The sequence below is a fragment of the Molossus molossus genome, unplaced genomic scaffold, assembly GCF_014108415.1.
Source record: "Molossus molossus isolate mMolMol1 unplaced genomic scaffold, mMolMol1.p scaffold_m16_p_4, whole genome shotgun sequence".
Lineage (NCBI taxonomy): Eukaryota > Metazoa > Chordata > Mammalia > Chiroptera > Molossidae > Molossus > Molossus molossus.
In genome coordinates, this window is record NW_023425377.1 from 16097931 (window position 1) to 16120559 (window position 22629).

Below are 22629 nucleotides of genomic sequence, written 5' to 3' on the forward strand. Positions count from 1 at the left end.
TGTGCTTTCTAGTAATCCCAGTTATTCTTTTGGCTTTGTGGCTTGGAACTTCAATTTGCATTTATTTCATATAGACCCACTGGTTGGAAAACACACATCAAGGCTTATCTTGGAATGGCTCTTTTGTTTTGCAGAGAAATCTTTCTCAGCTAGCCTCTCGCCCATGAGAAAGGTTATTTTGAGTACCTGTTATGTTCCCAGAAGCTGGAGGGTGTAGGAGAAGCTGAGGACCCAATCCTTCCTCCCGATGGTGGAGGTAGGGGGAAAGTACATAAACCAGCAGTTACGGAAAAACAATGGGCAGTAACAGGGAGGGACAGCCTTGGCCAGCTAAGGACGGTCATCAGTCAGGCAGGCTGACCACTTCAGACTGGTTCCCTGATTGTATTTCTTAACTCATGTTCCTCCTCTGTGAGCCGGCTAATGCCCCTACCTGCCCCTAATACCAGAGGACAGACGTCACTGACACAGCTTCACACAGTACTTGGCACATAATTAGAAAACAACAAAGGTCATTGCTGCAGAAGTCACCATGGAGGTCATCACCACCGCCCATGCAGTGTGAGCCAGAGTGACAGAGACACTCAATGCTACTGGTTCTCAGAGAAGGATGTTGTTCCCAATTGTTCTTTCCTCCAGAAGTCTACATGTTTTGTTTTGTTTTTTAGCATGTATTTTAAAATGCGACCATGCAGGTCATACTTCTGCAAGCGGCTTTTATAACAAACACTTGGAGAGTTCTCCTCTCCCATGCCCCTCTTCTGGGCTGCCAGACTCCGCAGACTGCCTCTCTTGGAGATTTTTGCGTGCATCTCCGTGCACGGCCTCCACGCACCGTCCAATCTTCTGTGCATCTGCAGAAAAGCTCCTCTCACCTGTTTCTCACACTTCCGTCAAGGTCAGGCCCTGTCCGCCGCCCCTCTCACGTGTCCCGTGTCCCTCACAGCCACAGTAGCTTCAGTTTGCTCCCTGAGGTCCCTGGGAGCGTGCCCCACCTGGCCAACCACCGCAGGACTCTCCTGCTCTTGCACACTGACCTGGAGAAGGAAATGCTCATGCAAGGAGCTCAGAGGGAGCATGAATTCGGCAGCTGGTGTTCCCGTCCTGTGCTGCAGCCTCTCTTGGGGCCTTGCAGAGACCATGTGTGTTTCTTTCACTGCAATGCCACACTTAAAAATTATTTCTCCTCGTAAAACGTTGAGGAATTCTTGTTGAGAAGGTAGAGAACTCAGAGAGAGAGGCAGAGGGAAATGAAATTACCTGTAAGTTTATCTGGAAGTTTACCATCTCTTGATACTTTGATGATTTTCCTTTTAGTTTTCCTTCCATGTCTTCCATGCAAAGGTATATCTCTCTTTTTTTTAATCCTCACCTTAGGATATTTTTTCCATTTATCTTTAGATAGAGTGGGAGGAAGGGGGAGGGAGACATCCATGTGAGAGACACACATCAATTGGTTGCCTCCTGCACAACCCTGACCAGGGCAGGGAACAAACCGCAACCAAGGTACCTGCCCTTGACCGGAATTGAACCTGCGACTTGTTGGTCTATGGGCTGACGCTCAAGCCACTGAGCCAAACTGGCCAGGGCCATGTATCTAATTCTTACATAATCACATGTAGTACATATTGCACAAAGTGAAGGTTATTCTACTTTTGATCTTTAGTAATAGTTTTCATAATAAAAGCAGTACCCCAAAATGTATGAATTTATTCCAGTATTATTTACGTGATTATTAAATGCTGTGCAAATGCACACATATATACAAATAAACACACAAATATACACGTGTGAGGAGGACGAGAGTGAGAGAAGACAAATCACATCTTCCATCACAGAAATCAACAGTTAGCATTGATCTTTTGTGGGCTATATTTTGAATATTACTTTCTTAACCTTTTTTTGTTCCTTTATTTTATCTTTTCCCTTCTCAGTGGAGCCACAGAGCTTTGGACCTTAGATGGACCCTAAGTGGATCTTTACCACTTAGATGAAATCTGAGCCGTGGCTCATGCAGGGATCTGAGTGCTGGCCTGTGGATGATTAATTTTAAGAGCAAGTTAGAGAATGAGCGTTCCATATTACTAGATTGGGAGCAGTGGACTGTAATGGATAGGATTACTGTATCTAATGGAGTCAAACACCTAGTAGAATTCTGACCTACGTTATGTATTTATTGCAGAAATATTTTGGAAATATCCTGTATGTATGGCATTAACTTAAATACTTTAGAGGATAAACATAGGAATTGGACCCTGTTGCTGATCTCAGAGACTGCCTAATAGGAGAAACATTGTAGGAAAATCTTTATATCACAAAGAAAATAAGGTAACTTTGCAGGTCACTCTGACTCTTAGGATCATGTAAAACTTTTGGAAGAGACATCATACGGTCAGGGTCTTAAAGAAGAAGTATAATGTGTGCAGGGGGGTGTTTAGGCAAGAAATGTCATGAACAAAGCAAAGATGTCAGGCAGGGTTGGTGTTTTTATGTATCCACGTGCTCTCCTCTGCGGAATGTCTAAAGGCAAAGTGGGGAGTATGGCTAGCAAGGGAGACGGACGTCGGGGCGAGGAGCACCTTGAATGTTGTACCAAGGCGTTGGAATATATTCTGTATGTAAAGGGGCAGTAGAGGCAGTTGAGGGTTTGAACCAGGGAATGACATGATGTGGTTGTATGCGAAGAAGTTAATTCTGGAGGAGAAATTAGAAATAGAGGGAATATATTTAGAAAGCAATTACAATAGTGTAATAGTCTGAGTGAGAAAGTGTAAGAACCTGAATAGGAGGAAGTGAAGAAGCAAAGAGCCGGTGGGGTTCAGTGTGGGAAAATCAACATGAGTAAAAGGAAAACCGAAGAGGAGAAATAAATGTGACCCCCCAAGTTTTCCATTTTGGGTGTTTCAAAGGATAGCATTCCCTTAACTGATAAAGGGGATGCAGAGGTAAGAAATACATGGATAGGTAGTAAGATGATAAATTTAGCTTGGGTCATGTTGAAATTGAGGTGACAATTAGACACGTTTGGGGAGATTCTGTCACTCTGTTGCTAATAAAAGCTTAGTGGCTGGCCGAACAGATCAAAGCTATAGGTGCACATTTGGAAGTGAGTTTAGCTGAGGTGGTTGAGTCAATGAATGAACTCCAGACATGTTAGGCAAGAAGAAAATACAGAACAAAACTTGTGATAGTTTTACAGGGAAGAAGTTGACAGGAAGGAGAAGAGTGAAGATGAGGAAAACAGGAGCCGACGAATAAGAGATGAGGTCTGGAAAACACTTATTTACAGGCATAAGAGATTGGTTTCCTTCCCAGTTTTTTAAAAATAATTTCGGTTAACTTGCCAATCACCAGCTTTTCTCATCTGGAATATGTATCCCACAAGGGTGGGTTTCAAAGACAGTGACTGTGAAAATGTTTTGGTAAACCATTAGGCACACTGCAAGTCATCGGTCTGATAATTAGTGTCAAAGCAGAGACTTCCAAGATAGGAGAAAGGAGTGTCAGATGCTACAGAGTTTCAAAAGAATATATATTTCTAGCCCAACTCATTTGATTTGTCTTTTAAGGATGTTGAGTCAAAAGAGTGTAGCTCTTCTGTAATCACTTAGAACAGTATTTCCCCAAGTATGGATCATGTGTCCCAGGTAGCACAGGAGACAACTTTGAATTTCACACACAGTATGTAGAATCGGATCCAGTAGTGGGAATGTCACTCTCCTTTTGTTTCTCTTTGAATCCTTCTGATTTATGCTAACAGAGAAAGTCTCAGTCGGGGCAAGTAAGTCTGTAACACCAAATACTAGTCTCTATTTTCAATAAACCCCAGACGGTCAACATTATCTAGCTAGAAATTTAACAACTGCAAATTAACTTGAAGACTACCATCTAAGATACCTTCTTATTTTGGCAGGGGTTATCAGTTTTCTAGTTACGGTAGTGATAGAAAGTTTCCTTGTTTAAAAAAAATTTTTTTTAACAGAAAGGTAATCTTTAAAATATTAAGTACATAATTGTGCAGGTGGCATACCGTTATGGTATTCCAATGATGAAAGTTTGGAAAATTTAGACTTTCTAGAGCCCTTCCTCCTTGGGTTGTTCAGAGAGGCTGCCTTAGTTCAACCAGGCTGGAACTATGTAGGGAGTTTATCCCGCGGTGTGTATGTGTGTGTGTGTGTGTGTGTGTGTGTGTGTGTGTGTGTGTATCTGTGGGTCTAAACTTCCAGATCCAGACCCTGTCCTTCCCCTAAGATGTTGTTTTATAAAATTTTAAGGGTACTAGACTTTTTTGAACTCTTATGTCCTTAGGTGTTACAGTGAGAGTGTTGGTTTTAAGTGATTACTGGCATTCTTTTGAGAAATAAATGGTATGATTCTTTGAGCTATTAGTAAATAAATTCATGCTTTCAAATTGATAGAAGTTAGATAAAATATTTTTCCTTAAAGCCATCAATATCATGCATCAATGATCAATGCCAGAGATGGTTCCCAGACTGACACCCCCACCCCCAGAAAGGGAAACATACGTGAATTTATTTTCTAATGATGATTCATATTCTGCCTCACTGTGAAACATAGTGATTTCAAGAAGAAATCTCTGTTTTAGTTAGGGCAAGTGACTAGAAATGAAAATGCAATTATACATGAAAATTTGGTTCAGTTCTCAGAGCCTGATGCCTCACGCCAGCACCCCACCCTTGAATCCATAGTTTCATCACAGTCGTATCTAATCAGTTCATAGAGCCCATGAATTTTGTTCCTCAGTGTAGCAACTCATAGGTAATAAACCCTTATACTTAAAAAGACATCTTCACTAATCTATTTATTAATATCTTTCCATCTATTAAAACATTTTCCCCTGAGAAAAGAGAGGGGAGGTGAAGGATTCTCTAACTGTCTGAAAGTTCTCCAAAGTATTACTGTGAATTAATGTTACTCTACATCCTAAGTAATTCTTAAAAATAGAAGCATACCACCTATTTGGAACATAACAATATGGTGACTTTAACCATCAAAACCACAGCTGAGGACCGGGCAGTAAATGAAAAATAGGTAGAGCAAAAGTGTAGGAAAATAAAAAACAAAACACAAAACCACACACACACAGTCTTTGGAGCTGAAAAATTTCAGTTTGTAACTCCTTTGAAAAAGTTTCCATATAAACAACTTATTCTCTGTGAGTAGATAGGACGTATTTGTGTCTATAACTTATGAACTACACCAGTATCACTTTTTGCTCTCACAAAGATGATCTTGTTACACCTCTGTAAAAAAGGGGTAATAATAAAAGCCATTGCTCTGACAAAATTGATGTTTGTATGCAAAGGCTTCAGGAATGTAGTAGATACCTTCCAGCACCCTCAATGAGTGTTAATTCCCAACATTGCAAAAGCACTCTCTGAACCATTGAGATTAAACATGCAGTTGATTTGAGAAGATCGGTTTTACTGACCTCAGAGCCTCTTCCTTACTCTCTTGACAATAATCACCTCTATTTCCTGGTTTCAATGTTTATAAATAAGAAAGGCAGATTAGAAGGTGCAGAAGACACCAAGAGGAAAAAGACAAAGACGTGGAATAAAATGTAACTAATTTAAAAACCATAGCTATCCGGGGCCATTTGTTGCATGGGAAAAGAGCCTCTTAGAACCTCAGAAGTCACTTGGGGCTTTTCTGTATTACAGCAAGATATAATGAGGGGCATTCCGAATGATGACCTTGATTTATCAAAGCTAAATTAAATTATATATACTTTGCTTATTTTATAAAACATACAATGCGTTTGGGAGAATTTCAATGTGAAAAGAATAAAATTTGAAGTCAATAATTTTTGCGTGTGCTTTTCCGGGTAAACCCTTAGCCATCCAAAACACTCAGCCGTGCAAATGAACCCAGTCTCCAGAGGTTCCACACAAGCATGGTTTTACTGAAGTATCTGTTGTGAATCTCCAGCCCATAAGCTAGAGCACCACACCTTCTGGGGAAGAAGACATGCATCTCTAATTCCTAAGTCAGAATGACTTTTATGCAGATAGCCTTTTCTTTATGTTTCAAGACAGAGCATTTGACAGAAGTTACTTGTGGACTTCAGCAACATCAACTTTCTCACATCCTTTTTCCCCAGGACTCTGTTGGGACAGCTTACTCAGGCATGACCCAGGGGCTGGTGTTCATGGGTGTCACCTTGATTCTCAGGGTGCCACTGTGATTCCCTGTGCAAAACACTTGGATTGGGCCTGGATTACATATGAAAACAAAAGCCCTTTGCAAGTTATACCCATAAGAACAGCACAGACATCAGTCAGTACAAAGAGATAACCCACTGTATACCGACTCAGTCCCACAAATATCGAGCTAAAGGAATGTGAGAGGAGTCAAGCAGTGGGCAATTGCAGATACCACAGAGAGAGCATACATAGAATCCAGCACCATCAGAGGTCAGCCAGTCACATACCAGGGCTGGAGTTTTCAAAGAACCAGATAATGCCAGTTTTATGGCCACTAATAACATTTTGGTTATATAAACAAAGATAAGAGTAATAAAAAATAAATTCTGCTTCTGATTGCCAACAGGGTTCAGAAATGAACTTTCTCATTGTGCACGTGGCATTCTATAATGGACCAGTGATCATTCTGCAGCCCCCTCCCCGACCTTCCATTTCCCTTTTATGGACAGTCCTTAGTTCTGCCAGATCCATAAGCTATTCCAGGGAGGCAGGTTAAAGCCCTTTGATTGTGCCTCTGGTAGTTAATGCACCAAATGGTCTTTAGGGGCATTTCATAGTGTGTTCTGCAGCTAATCAGAGTGCTTTGGCTCAGTGATTTCCTACCTCTGTGTTTTCCACATGTTTAAGGGCTCAATTCAAACACCAGACCCACCAACTTCTGGAGAGGCACGGCGGAGCCCGGCTCCGAGTGGGGTGTCTGCTTCAAACAGAGATTTTCCAAAGGATATCCTGTACTAGATAAATCATTTCATTAGGCCAGGTTCTCTCTTCAAACCAGGAAGCTGAGTGCCTGCCGTGTAGGAAAACTCCGATAAAGTTGTTATGGCTGTGCTCAGAGCACTTGTAAATATTGTTGTCAGTGTCTTTTATACAGACTCCTTCTAGATTGTATTTAAACATTGACAGGTTAATTATGTGTTTTAAAGCTTTGTTTATTGAGAGCTGATAGGAGAGTTGCAAAATGAGTCCTTTCCATGTCGCAGTGACAATTTTTTTCTTCCAAATGTCTCTCCTAGTTGATTACTCCTCACGCCATCCGTGTGCAGACCCCTCCTCGGCACATCCCTGGCGTCGTAGAAGTCACATTGTCCTACAAATCCAAGCAGTTCTGCAAAGGGACTCCGGGAAGATTCATCTACACAGGTAAGAACCACTGCAGGCGGTGAGCACAGAGCTGCCTTGGCCCTTGTGGGCCTTTTGTATAAGTGTGTATTTTATTTTTAAATCTAGTTTCTGTTAAAACCGGCTTTCTTTCTCTATCTCACCATATGTGTGACCAAAGGAGCTGGTGCTATTATTATTATTTTATTAAGAATTCTTCTGCCCTGGCCGGTTTGGCTCAGCAGTTAGAGCGTCGGCCTGCGGTCCGGAGAGACCCGGGTTCGGTTCCCGCTAAGGGCACGTACTTCGGTTGCAGTTTGTCCCCGGCCCTGGTTGGTCGTGCGGGTGCCAGCCACTCGATGTGTCCCTTCACGTCGATGTTTCTCTCTTCTCTCTCTCTCTCCCTCCCACTCTATCTGTACAAAAAATGGAAAAATGTCCTCGGGTGAGGATAAAAAAAAAAAAAAGAATTCTTCTGGTTTCCATTTTGAATGGCAGGATCAGTTGAAATAATTGGTTGGATTCCTAAAGAAGCAGATGGGAAATCGGGGAAGGGGACAAGGCCTAGACAGTCCTGAGTCTTTCTGGATGTTAAATCATCTGCACTGGGTTTGTTTGTTTACGGAGGACGGATGTGCTTTAATGAACAGTGCAACTTTCTTCCAACCCGGGCATAGCTTTGTGTTGGAGACGATGGGAGTTTTCACATTTACTTCTGGGCTGGTGTTTTTTCCCCTGTAAGCTGCAGTTGGCATGTGGACCTGCCTTGTGGCAAGAAGCTAGGGTTTCAGGGTGAAGGTGAGCTCCTTCCTATCGAGGGAGAGAACCAGGTGGATTCTCTGTGGAAACACATCACGTGCGTGGTCTGAGTGCCCAGTGTGTACTTTAAGAGATCCCTGGATTGTAATGTGCAAACCAAATACCCAGGGACCTGTTTCCAATTCAGGTTTGTATTCAGTAGCTCCGGGTGGGAGCTGAGACTCCGCATTTCTAACAAGCTCCCGGGTGAGGCTGATGCTGCTGATCCAAGGACCACAGTGGGACTAGTGATGTTCTGGGCCCTCTGCTTAGTGGCAGTCATCCCTGTGTCGCTGTCTTGAGGGACTGGTCCCACGTTTCTGTCTTCATTCAATGAAGGGCCAGTGCAGTGAAGGGATAACTCTGTTAACATGTCCTAAATAGAACCATGCAATTAAATGGACACATTTTATTGTACGGTGACATTTTACCTCAAAGCATCTTCCCTTTTGTACTTAAATGCTAGGAACAAAACCAACCATGCTTCTTAGTCTCTCCCTTTCTCTCTCTCTCTCAAAATTATAAAAACAATTAATGCATCCTGACCCTTGGAAATGCCTCCCAGCCCTTTAAACAAAATGCAGGTTTGGTGCCTGCCTGACGATTCGTTTTAGTTAATTGAAAATTATAGGATTGACCCAAGAGGAAAATTTTGTTTGCACTCCAATCACTTTTACAAATTAAGGAAAATTACCACAATTTTGTTTAGCTAAGGTTTCACACTGAGTTCAAGAAATTAGCTCAGCCATCCCAACAAAGTCAGCACTTTGTTAGTGAGCACTTGAAAAAATAATAGTCTATCTGGAGTTCTGTGGTGTATACAAACGAAGCATAGAGAAAGCTATGATGCTTTATAGAAGTAGGCCAAGTGTTTTTAATTAGGCTCATTGGTTCAGCGTAAGTTTTGAAGAACAATCGAACTAGCAGATTAGCCGTTTCTTTTAAAGCTAGGATTTCTTGCCATTCATTTTTCCCATGAGAACTTCTACATAGCACTATTTTTTTTTTTTTTTTTTTTACAAGCCTCATTATGGGCCTGCAGGAAAAGGACCAATTGCAACTTCTGATACTGTAACATTCCCCACCGTCATTCCGATGGGTGGGAGTTTTTCACAATGTTCCTCACTGAACTCCGTGTTCTGGAACATATTACAAAACCACAGAGGCCAAATGTTTTCTCTGAGGAGTTTGGACTCTGCTTTTGGCCGAAAACATTTAGGCCTCGCTAGCTGCTGCTTTGCTCTGCTATTAAGAACAAGAAAAGGAGAAGAAAAAGAAGAAGAAGAAAGTGTGTGGCGGGAGGGACAAGAGGCAATCAGGCATGATTCCGCCTTGGTGACAACGTCCCTGCCCATTAATGGTTCCATTTTGTGGTCAGGTCTCATTTAGAAGAAATTATTTTTAATCAGTGCTCAACAAATATCCCCTGGGGCCACCTGGCCATAAATTTTTTTTTTTTTTTTTTAAATCATCTCCATTAAATTACTTAACTTCTCAAAAGAAAATAGCTAGGGAACCATCATTATTGGAAACTTTTTTTAACCATTAAAAAAATTGCCATCAATTTAAGAAATCACATCTTGGAAACCCCGTATCGTAGGGGAATTAAGATCAAAGGGAAAAGTGGCAGATTCGCAAGTCCAGCAAAGTAGTTGAGGAGAAGGCACACTTGTAAATGTACAGGAAAGTTAAAGTATGAAAAAATACTTCTGGGCTGATCTGTCCCCAAACTGTGGGCAATAGACAAGAAGTGTTCTAGGAGAGTCCAACCTCTCCCCATGTTGAAAAAAGAAAAATTTGAAGAAACTGGCATAACTTCCCCCATTGATGTAGTTGGTTGTTAACAGTCACGGTGACATTGTACTATTTCTAATGAAAGGAAATCTGTTAAATGGTGAACTACACATGGGCCTCTGGATCATTAGCATTAAATACCCTTACTGAGGGTCACTTGTTCATGGCTGGTGCTCCCAGCTCTGTGCCTGACTCAGTTTACCCCTCTGCTTGTCACCGCTTGCTAGTAAAGGCAGAGAGTTGGGTCATAAAACCCCTCCTCTGATTATTATATCCGAACAACGGCTCAGGTCATTGCAGACGTATGGCCCTCCTCCTATTCTCTCTCCATCCACAGAAGCTCACACTTCATTTTCTTTAACATCCGCAGCATTTCAGGAGGTGAGAGCTGGTCTCCTGGATGGGGGGCCAACCCTTCTGTGTTTTAATGGAATGTCACTTGGAATTTTTCCCTTAGAAAAGAAAGAAAGAAAGAAAGAAATATCCTAAGACTGAAAAATAACAACCCAAGCTAAGGCACTGTTGCCATTTTCTGAGCATGTGTGAGAGGGTTTGGGTGTGTAGATGTGGAAGTCTCCAAAAAATCCTTAATCATTTAATAAAAACCAAAAAACCTGAGACAGGAACAGCATGGCCTAATCTATGCAAATAAAGGCAGGCTTTTGGGGGAGGGAGGGAAGAATTTGACTAAACACAGATTGCCTGCAAGCTGGCTCCACTTGTGAGGACTCTGAGCTCAGCTCTCCACCCTCAGTTCTTCAGACCAGAGACACATGAGGAATGCTTAGCTGCCAGATGTGCAGGTCTCATGTTTGCCCAATCAGAGTGCAGAGCTAGCTGCCAGATGTGCAGGTCTCTGGTGTTTGCCCAATCAGAGAGCAGAGCTAGCTGCCAGATGTGCAGGTCTCTGGTGTTGCCCAATCAGAGCGCGGAGCAAAGTGAATCCCAACATGACCAGACTAGACAAGCTCAACAGCACGTCCCAGGTCATATTTACTGTGGCCAGTTATTCTTATGGAAATCGAGGGCAAGACTGATTTTAAAGACTACACGTTTTCTAATAGAATGAAACAAACACTCTTTCCAACCGCAGGACTGCTTTCAAAGCCCTCTCTCTAATCAGGTTTCTGGTCAGCCAGTCCAGAAGGAAGTAAACCTATCATAAACCCCCAGTGCCCTGGAAGGGGGTCTTCCCAAGGCCTTTGTTATTCTCCCAGCTTGCTTTCCTGCAATTGTGATATCTTTGAGAGACTTGGGTCTTTTAGACTTGCAACCTCGCCTGCTAAACTTTAAGTAATCTTTGGAGCTGATAAAAGACTCTTAGGAGCCTTTAGCTGCTTCTTCAAAGTTCTTAGAACTGGTTTTCCTGTTAAGAAGTGAATAAATCCAAGTGCAGTTTTTACTTCATTTCAGTTATTGAACATTGGAGAGGCGGCTACCTTTAGGGAAAATATACCTGGAAAAGTGGGCCACCAGGACGATGTTTGGCCAGCTTAGGTGTGCACAGAGCGCTGAATACTGCCTGCTCCCCGAAAGCTGGAGAAAGCTACGCGGTGATCATCTAACTGCTCGATGTTTGGTTAGGTCCCTCAGATCATTTCACCGTCCAAGTTCTCCCTTTCTAAACACGATTCACCAAGCTTCCAGGCCCTGTGGAAGGACTAAACCAAATCCCTCTGGATTAGTCTTAGAACTAACTTTGAAAAAAAATTCTTCCTGGAAATTATTCTCAAAATAACTGTGCATGTCGAGGGGCCATTTTCGTCGAATTTGCTATGAAACTTGATGACATGTTCTGTGTCTTTCCAGTTTTCCTTTTCCCCCCTCCCCATTCCTCTTGTGTTCTCCCTCTCTCCCCTCCCTCCTATCTTCCTCCCTCCTTTTCTTCTTTTAATTTTCCTCCCCCCACTTTCCCCTCCTTCACTTCCAAGGGGACAATAGAGCATTGTGATTAATCCTTGGGTTCAAGAGATGATAGGTGTAGATCTAACTCTCAGTCTCTACTGCTTACTAGAGAGGCTATTTTGGAAACATAGTGTGATGGCTCTGACCCTCAGTTCCCTCATCTTTACAAGGGAATAACACCCTGCGGGGTTGTTGTTAGTATCCGGGAGAGCTATGTGAAGCAGCTGGCCATATATTGGTAGTTTGCATTAACAACTGATGACTATTATTATTATTACTATTATTATTATTATTCATTCATTATAAATATTTTACATGTATTGTTTATCTTTTCCAGCATTTCCCCAGAAGTCTAAGAAATATCCTTTAGGAATTTTAGTAACAAAACTGTAGGCATCAGAAAAACTAAAGAAGCAGATAACACCAATCAACCACAAACAAAAAGAGCATGTATACATAAGGTAGCTAGAAATAGATTTATAAAGGTGAATATAACCATTTCCTCAGGAGTGGCCTCAAATACTGCATGTTACAGTTAGGCAGCCCTGATTCATCGAGTTCTCTGGTGTTGGTTTTCCAGGAACAGCACGTACCTGTTCGCTCGTTTCCGTCCCCAACTCCCTCCCCTCCTCGGGAGGTCACAGCTACTGGATGCAGCCCACCCCCAGCCCTCTTCAAAGGTGTTCAGGTTATCATCAGCTTTAACTCCAGGTCCAAGAGTTTCCAAGTCCGAAAGCTCAGTTTTTAGTTCTTGGAAGCGTCCCCCACCAGTGAAGACTGGGGTACACGCTCATCCGTTTTAGATGAGAAGTGAAGCGTTTGCACATAATGAATCTCATGTTCTTTAGCCTCTTACACTAGTTCATTGCCAGGCTGAGCTTCCAAAAGACCACTTTCCTACCATTACTCTGCTGAGAAACCTTCCTTCTTTGCTCACTGTATGGAAGAGGTAGCCCAGTGCCCCAGGCATGGCCTCCCAGCTCCCTGTGCCCTGGGCCTAGTGCCTTCTCCGCTCCCCTCAAACCAGTCTCCTCGCTCTGCTTCAAGCTCACTTCACACTGAGCAACTCTGGACATGGAAATTCCCCGATAAGATCCAGTTCATACTCTGCTTCCCCGCTGACGTGTTCTCTGGCCACTGTGGTAGAGAGGACAGAGCTCTGGGCTGGGGACAGGAGGTCCGTGTTCTAGCTCCAGCTCTGCTGCTAACCAGCTATGAGACTGAGGACAAGTGGCTTAATTGTTCCAGATGCCAGTTTCCTCACTGTAGAATGAGCCGACTGGACTAGGTGACTTGGATGTTCCCTATGGCTCATCTTGATCCACTGGAAGTCTCTGTACTTGGATCTTTTTAGTCACATGGGTTTAGACCACAGATTTGTCATTCACTTCCTTATGACCTTAGCCCTCTTGAGCTGTTCTTAGGTAGACACATCACAAAAAAAGTCTACAAGCTGCATGGAGAAAGAGCTAGCTACCCTTCCCCAATCTTACACTGTTTTGCACGGTGTTGAAGCACCTTGGCTCAGTGTCTTACTCACAGTAGGTGTCCTCTAATAACCGATTGACATATTGCCCAGGATCAATGGGTCCTCATTGGTTTTTGTGCTCTGCATGACACAAAATGTCAAGAAGAGCTGTTAATTAAGAATCTATCCCTTTTCACTTGAAGTTTTGCATGGAGTTGCTGCTAAAAAAAAAAAAAATGGGACGGGACTCTGTATTATAAATACTCTAACTTTTTTCATCAGTAAAATGAGGATATTTTAACAGTCCTTGCATCTAAAGAGCAGATAGGTCGATGTAAGTAAATCACTCCTGATAGCGCCAGCTGCAGTATGAGCGCCCCCAACAGGAAACAAGAAGAGAGAAGCAGAGAATGGAGTATTTTTCTTGAAAATCCAAAGGTTTGGTCATTAGAATACATTTTTATTGGTATCATATATGTCCCCGCTTTCATATGATTCAAGAAATTATTTCTTTCTAGACATTCGAGTAGGAATCAAAAGACCTGGGTTCTAATTCTTTCTTACTGCTTTCTCTTGTTACTTCATTCCCTCATCTCACAAATGTTCGTGGATCGCCTGTTCTAGTCTAGGCGGTGTTTTAAACCCGTTCTAGGCAGGCTTCTAAAACAGTGTCAGGCAAAACCAGACACCGTTTCTGTTTCCATTGATTTTATTGTCTAAGGGGGAATATGAACGGGCCTTCATAAATTCACTCAAACCTGGTGAGTGCCCAGAAAAACAGAAACACCGTTTCAGACGAGACATAGCAGAGGAACACCAGCTGATCAGTTGGAGATATTTTTCTCTCAGGTAAAGATGCGTGAGCTCGGGTTTGAAGGATGTGTACGCGTTAACCTGGCAGTTGGGGAAGAGCAGGGGTCGGCGGGGCTGGGGAAAGAGAGTGAGTGTTGTTGCAGAGGAAGCGTGCAAGGAGGCGCTGCATGGGAGGGGATGCGGCATCCGGGAAGGTGCTTCACCACTGTGCAAACCAGTGCAAGGTCGGGGGAGGGTCAACATTCCAGGGAGCGGAGCATCGAGAGAGGAGAACCGTGACTGAGATTTCTGCAGCAGTGGGTGGGGACAAACCTACAGCAGCCTTGCAAGCAATGGAGAGAAGTTAGTTGTCAGCTTAAGAGCAATGGGCAGTCCTTGCCATATCAGAAATGACCTGTGGACATGACCCCGTTTTAATTTAGGGGAGAAAACCTGGCTGGATGGAGCACAGGAAGCCAGAACGAACGTTGGTAGCTCTGTTAGGAGGCCGTGGCAGTTATCCGGGAGAGGGAGTTGGTGACTTTAATTTGGGTGGTAATGGCTGGAAATGGAATAAAGTGAGAGGATTCAGGAGCCATTTAAGAGGAAAAATGGACAAGATAAGGAGATGGATGGAATGTGGGGGCGAGGGAGACAGCAGGCTTCGTCCACCTGAGTTTTGGTTTCCTCAGCTTAATAGATGGTCCGTTCCTCCTCTGGGCTTTCCAAGGGTCTTGTATTCATGAAAAAATGGACATGGAAATGTTTCAACACATATGTTACATATGTTAATTGTTGTAAAGGTAGGACTAAGCGAACTCAGGGAGAATTGGGGAAAAGAAGGCAAGAATGTGTTTTCTTTTTTCTATCAGATCGTTTTCACTTAGGATTCAGCTGAAAGAGGACTGTGTAATGAACCCTTGACTAGCAAGCAGTTCTGCCTTAGTGGTGTCCTAATTGGAAAAGACCCAGGAAGAAAGAAAAATTAACAGGCTGCTCCTGTCCACATGTCTTGAATATTACTCCAAATGAGCCATTTACACACAAAGAAAAGAATTCAAGGCAGAGGGACTGTTTATTCTCTTTGCTTTTGTGATTCAAGCCTCTTCTCTGCAGAAGGGAATTTTTTCACAAAATGTGATTGTTTCTGATCTGGTGTATGTCGATGTGATTGGTGACCCCGAACCTCCCAGCATTTGTAAAGTGAAACACTGTGGGAGCCACAACAGGGACAAACAGCAACAAGAATCACTAAAAGTACCCATTGTACTTCTGTGACATCTGTAAAATGAAAGCTGTTTCTGCAAAGAATAAGGCTGGTCTGAAGGAGGCATATTATTTTGCATATTTTATGTACATACTTTCCAAGAAATATGACCTTTATTTCCTATTTGGAGTGGAGTGTAATCAGGACTTGAGTAGCTAGTGTAACAGGATCATTAAAAGGGATATTTTCACTGACATTAGAGGTCTAAATGGCCACTAGGCCTTATATACAACCTTGGCTTTTTCCTGTCTACCCAGAGTTAATAAGTGATAAGGCTGAGAGAGAGATAAATCACAGAAATCCCTGTCCAAAGAAAACATATTGACTACAGCCAAGCAAATAACAGACCATAACCAACGGTCCCATTCATCATTCATGTAATAGGGATATAAAGTATTTCCTACCAATGAAACTGTATAGAAGGAAAAGGCAGATAAGCTTCCCCAATCTAAGGCATGTGATTTGGTTATTAAGGGACATGAACTATTTGTCACATGGCTTTAATCTTTAAGATGTGTTGCCATTTCTAAACGATAAATTTCTGGTCAGGGATTAGAAAGCTATTAACAATAAAGGTAGAAACTGAGCTTTATATGTATTCTTGCCAATGTAATACAATACTATCAAGTCTTGAACCTCTAATCTGTTTAGCATGATATAACATGATTTGGTTTTCTAAGCCAATAAACTATTTGGAGGTTCTTAAGTCTTTTGTTTTTGCTTTTTTTTTAAAAAAACCCAGTATCATGATAAATTAACCCTTCAGTTTTTAATCTATATATGTTGAAACTTTCTCTGCTATCCTAGGATGGAAAGTGGGGGTAGTGGGGGGTAAGGGGGACAAACTAAATTTTTTTTTCTCTGTTCCTGAGATTTATTCCAGATGTTTGATGGGAATTGTTTTCTGTATTATTTGTCCATGTTTGCAGTGGTATGGATGCTCATCTTTCTGTTCATTGTTAACTAAACGATGTGTCGTCCGCTAGAGCATTAAAACTCTCTTTTCTTTCTTTATGCCAAAGTAGTACATACTGATTTAGCTAAGTTTGAAAACATCAATAGAAAGTAATTAAAATAGAACAACTGCCCACATCTCTAACAGTTCTTTAAACATAAGCCTGCAGTAAATATTAGATATTCATTTTATTGTTAGTGGCATATAGCTTGTCCTTTTCCTGTGCATATATCTGCCTCATTACCAAAATAGGGCGATAGCTTACAAAGCATGAATTTGTTGTTTTCACTTAACAATGTATCATAAACACCAGGGTCTTATGAATTTAAAACAAAATTTTAGTTTTCAATAATCATTTTACACCCCAGCATAAAGTTATAATGCGAAAAAGCCTTTTTTCGTGTTTAAGTATAAATACCTTGAATTTGGGTCCTTGTCTCTTTTTGTTCCTGAAAACCAACAACACGGGGTCATTCATCCTACACTCATGTTCTTTGGCGGGCACGTTGGTTGGGATTCATCGGCCATCCTCAACTTGAGTGAGCATACGTAGCTCTGAGGGCTGATGTCTCAGAGGCCGGGACCAGCTCCCAAATGTACGTTCAGCTACAGCGTGGAGCCGTTTGTTTTCAGCCAGAACCATCTCGGGGGGGGGGGGGGGGGGGGGGAGTCAGTGAATTCCGTAATTTACCCCTTGCTATGTAAAGCAGTACCATACTTTCTGTAACGAAAATGGGAACTCACCTGAAATGCTTAACATATCTGAAACGTAACACCTGAAACATAATCAAGTCCAAAATGACAACAGTAGGTAGGTACATTTAGGCCATTCCCTGAACCACCCTCCCCAGGAGATGAGCAGTTCCCACTCCAATTCTGAGCTGCTTTTTTCTCTCCTCTGTTGACTGCAGTGGGCTTTCAACCGCCTTTGACGTTTATCCTGTAGCCCCTTCTGTTCCACGTTCTCCCCACATGCCTTCTCTCTCGGTCTTCTTCCTCTCTGCTTCTCTGAGATTTAAAGCCTGTGTACTTGGGGCTTTATTATCAGCCCATTTTAAAGACAAGACAACTTAGAAAGGTGAAATGACTCCTTCATGGTGGCATAGTTACTCAATGGAGGAGCCGGGATTTGGACAGTGGTTGAGGGAGACCGAGTGTGCACTGTGGTAAAACCTCTTGGGGTGCCGCTTGAGCTCATTCATTTTTGGAATAAGGTGACTCCCTCAAATGAGTGTTGGTGCTGGTAGAATGTGGGTATTTCTAAGGCATGTCAGATCTGACAGAACAGGAGCTACATATTTTAACCAAATCATATTCTTACACACATAATGCATATTTTAACCGAATCCTGTCCTTATGCACATAATGCAAAATGTTAAAAACATAGACAAGTATGAGCAGATCCATTATTCCATCCCATGAGAAATTACTGTTAATACATTTTAGTACTACTATTAATATTTTTCTTTGTGTACTCTCATCAGCGTGAATCACAGTAGGTTTCTACAATTTTGCATCCTGTTTGGCAATTTAAGTTGTAAAATAAACATTCCATCTGTTAGTTCAAATTCTCCCTAAATACATTTTAGTGGGTATATAATAGTCCATCTTATGGCTGCGTTATAATTTACTTCCTCATTCCCCTGTCATTGGATAGCCACATCTCTCCTTTCATAGACCTTTTCACATCTAGGTGGCAGAATAGAGCATGATCTTCCTAATGGAAAAGTTTTTATGTTTTAGGGCCAAGTTAACCATGTGCATATTTATAGATAGCAATAAATGATCGAATGCCTACTTTAATATTTTGCGTATTATTTTGATTACACGTTTAAAATCGCATACATAATTTACAATATTTACACAGGTTTGAACATTGAGGGTTCACTTCTGGGCAGATTTTTTATATAAATGGATGTGTGTGTGCAGTTCAAATTGGTGGTGCTCAAGGGCCAACTGTATTTTCAAAGATCCGAGGTTGGGAACCCTCGTATGTGGAGGGCCCACTTGAGTTATACTCAGATTTTAGACTGTGTTGGGGATTGGTGCCCCTAGTTCCCACTGGATAACTTTTTCCATTTTTATGCTTTCTACTTTATAGCCATATTCACCATCAGCATTAAAAAACAAACAACACAAAGAACCAGAGCCTTGTTTAATCCTGTCGTATTTTCTAGATTGTTTGAGATATAGCTCTCACCGAGTCTGTGCGTGATGTTCTCACTGGAAATTTTATCCTAAATCATAAGTAACCCTTTGCTTTATTTAAATCTCCAAACACAGCCACTTTGAGCAATGTTTTAAAAACGAATCCTTGAAAGGCTTATTTTGAGGACTGTTTGCAATGGTGAGAAGCTAGTGCTCTAGGAAAGATGACTTCATTTATGTTCATTCTCGATTCTTCCTTTTTGTCGTGACGAACTTCTTCAGCTGGCCTCTGTTGGCGTCCCCAAACCACTCTCTGTCACAGTTGCCTCGTGCCCCAAACGTACTTAGTTTAAAATAAGGTAACTGGAAAAGCACCTTGTCATAAGACTTTACAATTATTCCAATATATAACAAGGGAACTATTGTTTTGAGAGGGATATTCTTTCTATATATTTCAGAACATTCGTCTTTCTTTCCTGTCCGTGGGTCCTATGCCGTATGCGATCCTTCGTACGAGTTAAACACTATACCTTAGCATATAGTATTTTTTTTTATCCTCACCTGAGGACATTTTTCGATATTTTGTTCAGATAGAGTGGGAGGGGGAGAGAGAGAGAGAGAAACATCGACGTGAAAGGGACACATCGAGTAGTTGCCACCCACACGACCCAACCAGGACCGGGGACAAACTGCAACTGAGGTACGTGCCCTTAGCGGGAACTGAACCCGGGTCTCTCTGGACTGCAGGCCTATGCTGTAACCTCTGAGCCAAACTGGCCAGGGCACCACATAGTATTTTTGACTTGAATAAAAGTATACGCATTCTCTTAAGTGGGCCTCATCTTATTCAGGACCCTGAAAGCTTAGGTGGGAACATTTCATTAATGTCAGACAGGAGAATTTCTGCTCAATCTCTCTGTCAGTGGTGAGGGGGTAGGAAGAAGCTGGGACCCCCTAAATCATGGGCAGAAACAAAAGAAGAGCAAACTTCCCCTTGTACCCACTGCTCTTCAGCCTAAAATGTAATTATTCATCTCTTTCCTGGTCACACAAACTGTGGTTCACTTCTTTACTTCTCGGGTAGAAGGCCTAACCCGCTGGGCAGAGCCACCTGGGGTGGCCTTGAGGTTAGCGTCAGGAAGTCCCAAGCCCCCAGTGACTACGGAGTTCATTTAGGTCTTTGTTTAACGTCAAAATGTAATCACAGAATAAAGCTTTCCCGGACATTCTACACGTGTATCGTTTCCTTTTAGTGTTAACCGATTTTTCAAAAATATTCACTGAGGCCAGGCTGTTTGCGGTTATTGGGAGGTTTGGGTGGAGGACAGTGTCTCTGGAGACTTGGTTGTGAGCATGCTTGTAGGTCTTGCACTTCACTTTCTTCAAGTCTAGAAACAGGAAACCTTCGCATTGGTTAGTTCAGAGGGCGTAGGAAGATTGTCTAAAGGATTGGAAATTTTGCTTAATAAAATTATTAGCATCAAAGCTAAAAAATTACTGGGATTTGTCAGAAAGTTACATGTCAGGAGCCAAAGGACAGGCGTGGCTGGTGCCCCTCTGCGTGCCCGGTCTCGTCTTCACCTGTGTGAGTAAGTAGGTTTACTTACATGCAGTCTTACAGTTGACCAGGTCTTTCCCATTCAATGTTTTGTTTACCTGTGAGGTAGGAAGGACAAGCATGTTTAGCCCCATTTTCACGTGTGAGAAATGAGGTTTAGAGAGAAGTGAAGTGGTTCATTTAGAGTCCTTTAGGTCACGTGGTGTTGGGTCTGACATCAGATCTGTATTACTCTGAATAATTGATTATGCTTTATGGCATCTCATATTTTTAATCTACAAAATGGACTTACACTACTTTTACTCCTTTTTTTTTTTTTTAAAGTTTTCTGTAGACATTAATTAGGTTGGGGGTTTCTAGACTCTTGGGCTGCCTCTCTGGCATTGACGCCGGGGTTACATGGAGCACTGTTATTTATAGCACTTATCACTAGCTGATATGATATGGATAATTTCTGTGTTTTCTTGTGTGTAGTCTGTGTCTCTCATGAGAATATAAGCTCCATGGGGAGTCCTGTCTGTCTGTTCACTGTATTCTCAGTACCTAGTATGGTGCCTAACACAGAGTGGGAATACTCAGTACTTATCAATCAAACCAATGAATGGATGAAACTATGAAGGAATGATTGGGAAAAAAATGGCCATAAATTTATGGAGTGTGAGCCTTAAAGATAACCTAGTTACCCAGGTTATTGACATTTTTATCGATGATGAAACTAGGCCTCCAGTGTTTGAAAGCTTGGCTAAAGCCATTCAGCTGGTGGTAGATCTTTACACCAGACTCTTTTTCTTTGGCCTGTCAGCAGAAGGCTTATCTCCATGCTGTGTATATTCCCTGTAGGCTCATTTAGTTATAAAGAAACTGTGTGACTATAGACCTCTGGAGTCAAGACAGACCCCAGTTTGAATCCTGGCTCAGTTCATTTCTTAACCAATCTGAGACTCTGTTTCCTTATCTGTACAATGGGGTGGTACTAGCTCATATGCTTGCTGAGAGGATGCCATTAGGTCATGCATGTGAAAAGCTTAGCTCAGTGCATGGCATATAGTAAGTGCTCAGTTAGTGGTACGTCTTATTTAAAAAGGATTAGAGAGAACAGCCCCCTGAAGGTCTGAATTTTAGAGATGAAAGGCCTCGGAGATAGCCCGGACCAATCTTCCCGTTGTGTAGAGGAGACAGCTGAAGCTTTCTCAGACCGACACACGAATAATTTTTATGCAGAACCAGAAGAAATCATATGTAAATGGATCTACTGACTGTTTTGTCAATGGACTTCCAAATACGCAATATAGAAAGACATCACATTCTCGCATGTACACGAAAGTCATTCACCCAACATCACCATGGTCATTTAGCAGGCTCCTCTTGAATGATTTCAGGTCATTAATCTGAGTCCACTCTCAAGGAAAGGGTAAGGTTGTAGGTTTGATTCCTTGGCCCTCCACTATGGGATCTGTTAAAAAATAAAAAGTGTCACCTACATTCTTGTGCTGATCTGTTTACTTCCTTGTCTTTCTGTGGACAAAAGAAGGAGCGTTTCTTCACGTGGGAGTAAATCAAAGTCCAACAGAAAATTCAGGTGCCATTTTCACTCTTGGTGAAGTGGAGTCACACAATTTCAGGACATTTCCTTCATCCTCTCTTTTTGCCAAGGCCCAGCATAAGAGCAGGTCATCGGTCAGACACCAGCAGGCTTCTGGGAGACCTCCTCCAGATTGGAGGATCATTTCCCCAAGGTCCAGATCAGAGAGGGACTTGGCGGGGTCCCCGTTACTATACTGCCCCCTGCCACATCTCGTGTCTACACCTGTGGGGACTGAGGAGGATATTTTCTCTCAGCCACAGGGCTCTGTGGACCCTCCGCTCTGCGTTTAACCCTCAGTTCCCTGGAGGGAACTGATGTGATAGGCTTTGCTACATTTAGTGACCTTCCCCTTAGTGAATTTGGAAGGCAAATCATCATCAGAAGGGTCAACGAGAGAGAGAGAGAGAGTTGCAAGATGATGGTGACCAGGGGCAAGATTAAAACCTGCCTGGGAAGAGGTCTCTGCTGTATGCCTGGCACAGTGAGGGGTCTGCTGTCTGACCGGTTGGCAGTGAATGAACGTGCGAAGTGTGGTCAGGCCTGGCCTGCGGTTGCCGGTGTGGAGGGTCACTGTGTCAATGGCATATCCCTTGTCATTAAAAAAAAATTGCAGATCTCATGAGTGAGTTCTGCTTTAAACCTTATTTGGGTTAGAATTCAAATAAAAGATTTTTTTTTTCAGACCTTCCTAAAAGGGCACTCAATTGTTGGTGAAAAGCAAAAAAAAAAAAAAGGCCAGTTGTCCATTGATGCTAAATGTAATGAGTGGAGTAAAAAGTAAAATATATTAATTCCACTTTCCTAGCTGCAGCTAATTAAGGGTAGCTCATTTAAAAACAGACCTAATTTAACCACTAATGTAAGTATTCAATTAAAGTTGTTCCCACTGATTTCTTCTCCTCAAAATACTTTTTTATATACTTACATCTGATGCAGCCATGGTGTGAATCCTTCTAAGGCTCAGGTTATAATGGAAAAGAGGTTTTAGGGCTTCATAATTGCCCAAATTAAATAATATGTACGTAAATGGA

The 22629-nt window shown here is 42.2% G+C and overlaps 1 protein-coding gene across 3 annotated transcripts in view; it reads left to right on the forward strand.

Moving 5' to 3' along the window:
• Window positions 1-22629, forward strand: part of EBF1 (EBF transcription factor 1) — a 377140-nt gene that overhangs the window by 290893 nt on the left and 63618 nt on the right. For all 3 annotated transcript variants that reach the window (XM_036282000.1, XM_036281999.1, XM_036282001.1), the window contains exon 10: window positions 7244-7370. In XM_036282000.1, the coding sequence (XP_036137893.1) occupies window positions 7244-7370 (127 nt within the window). The remainder of the gene's footprint in view (window positions 1-7243; window positions 7371-22629) is intronic.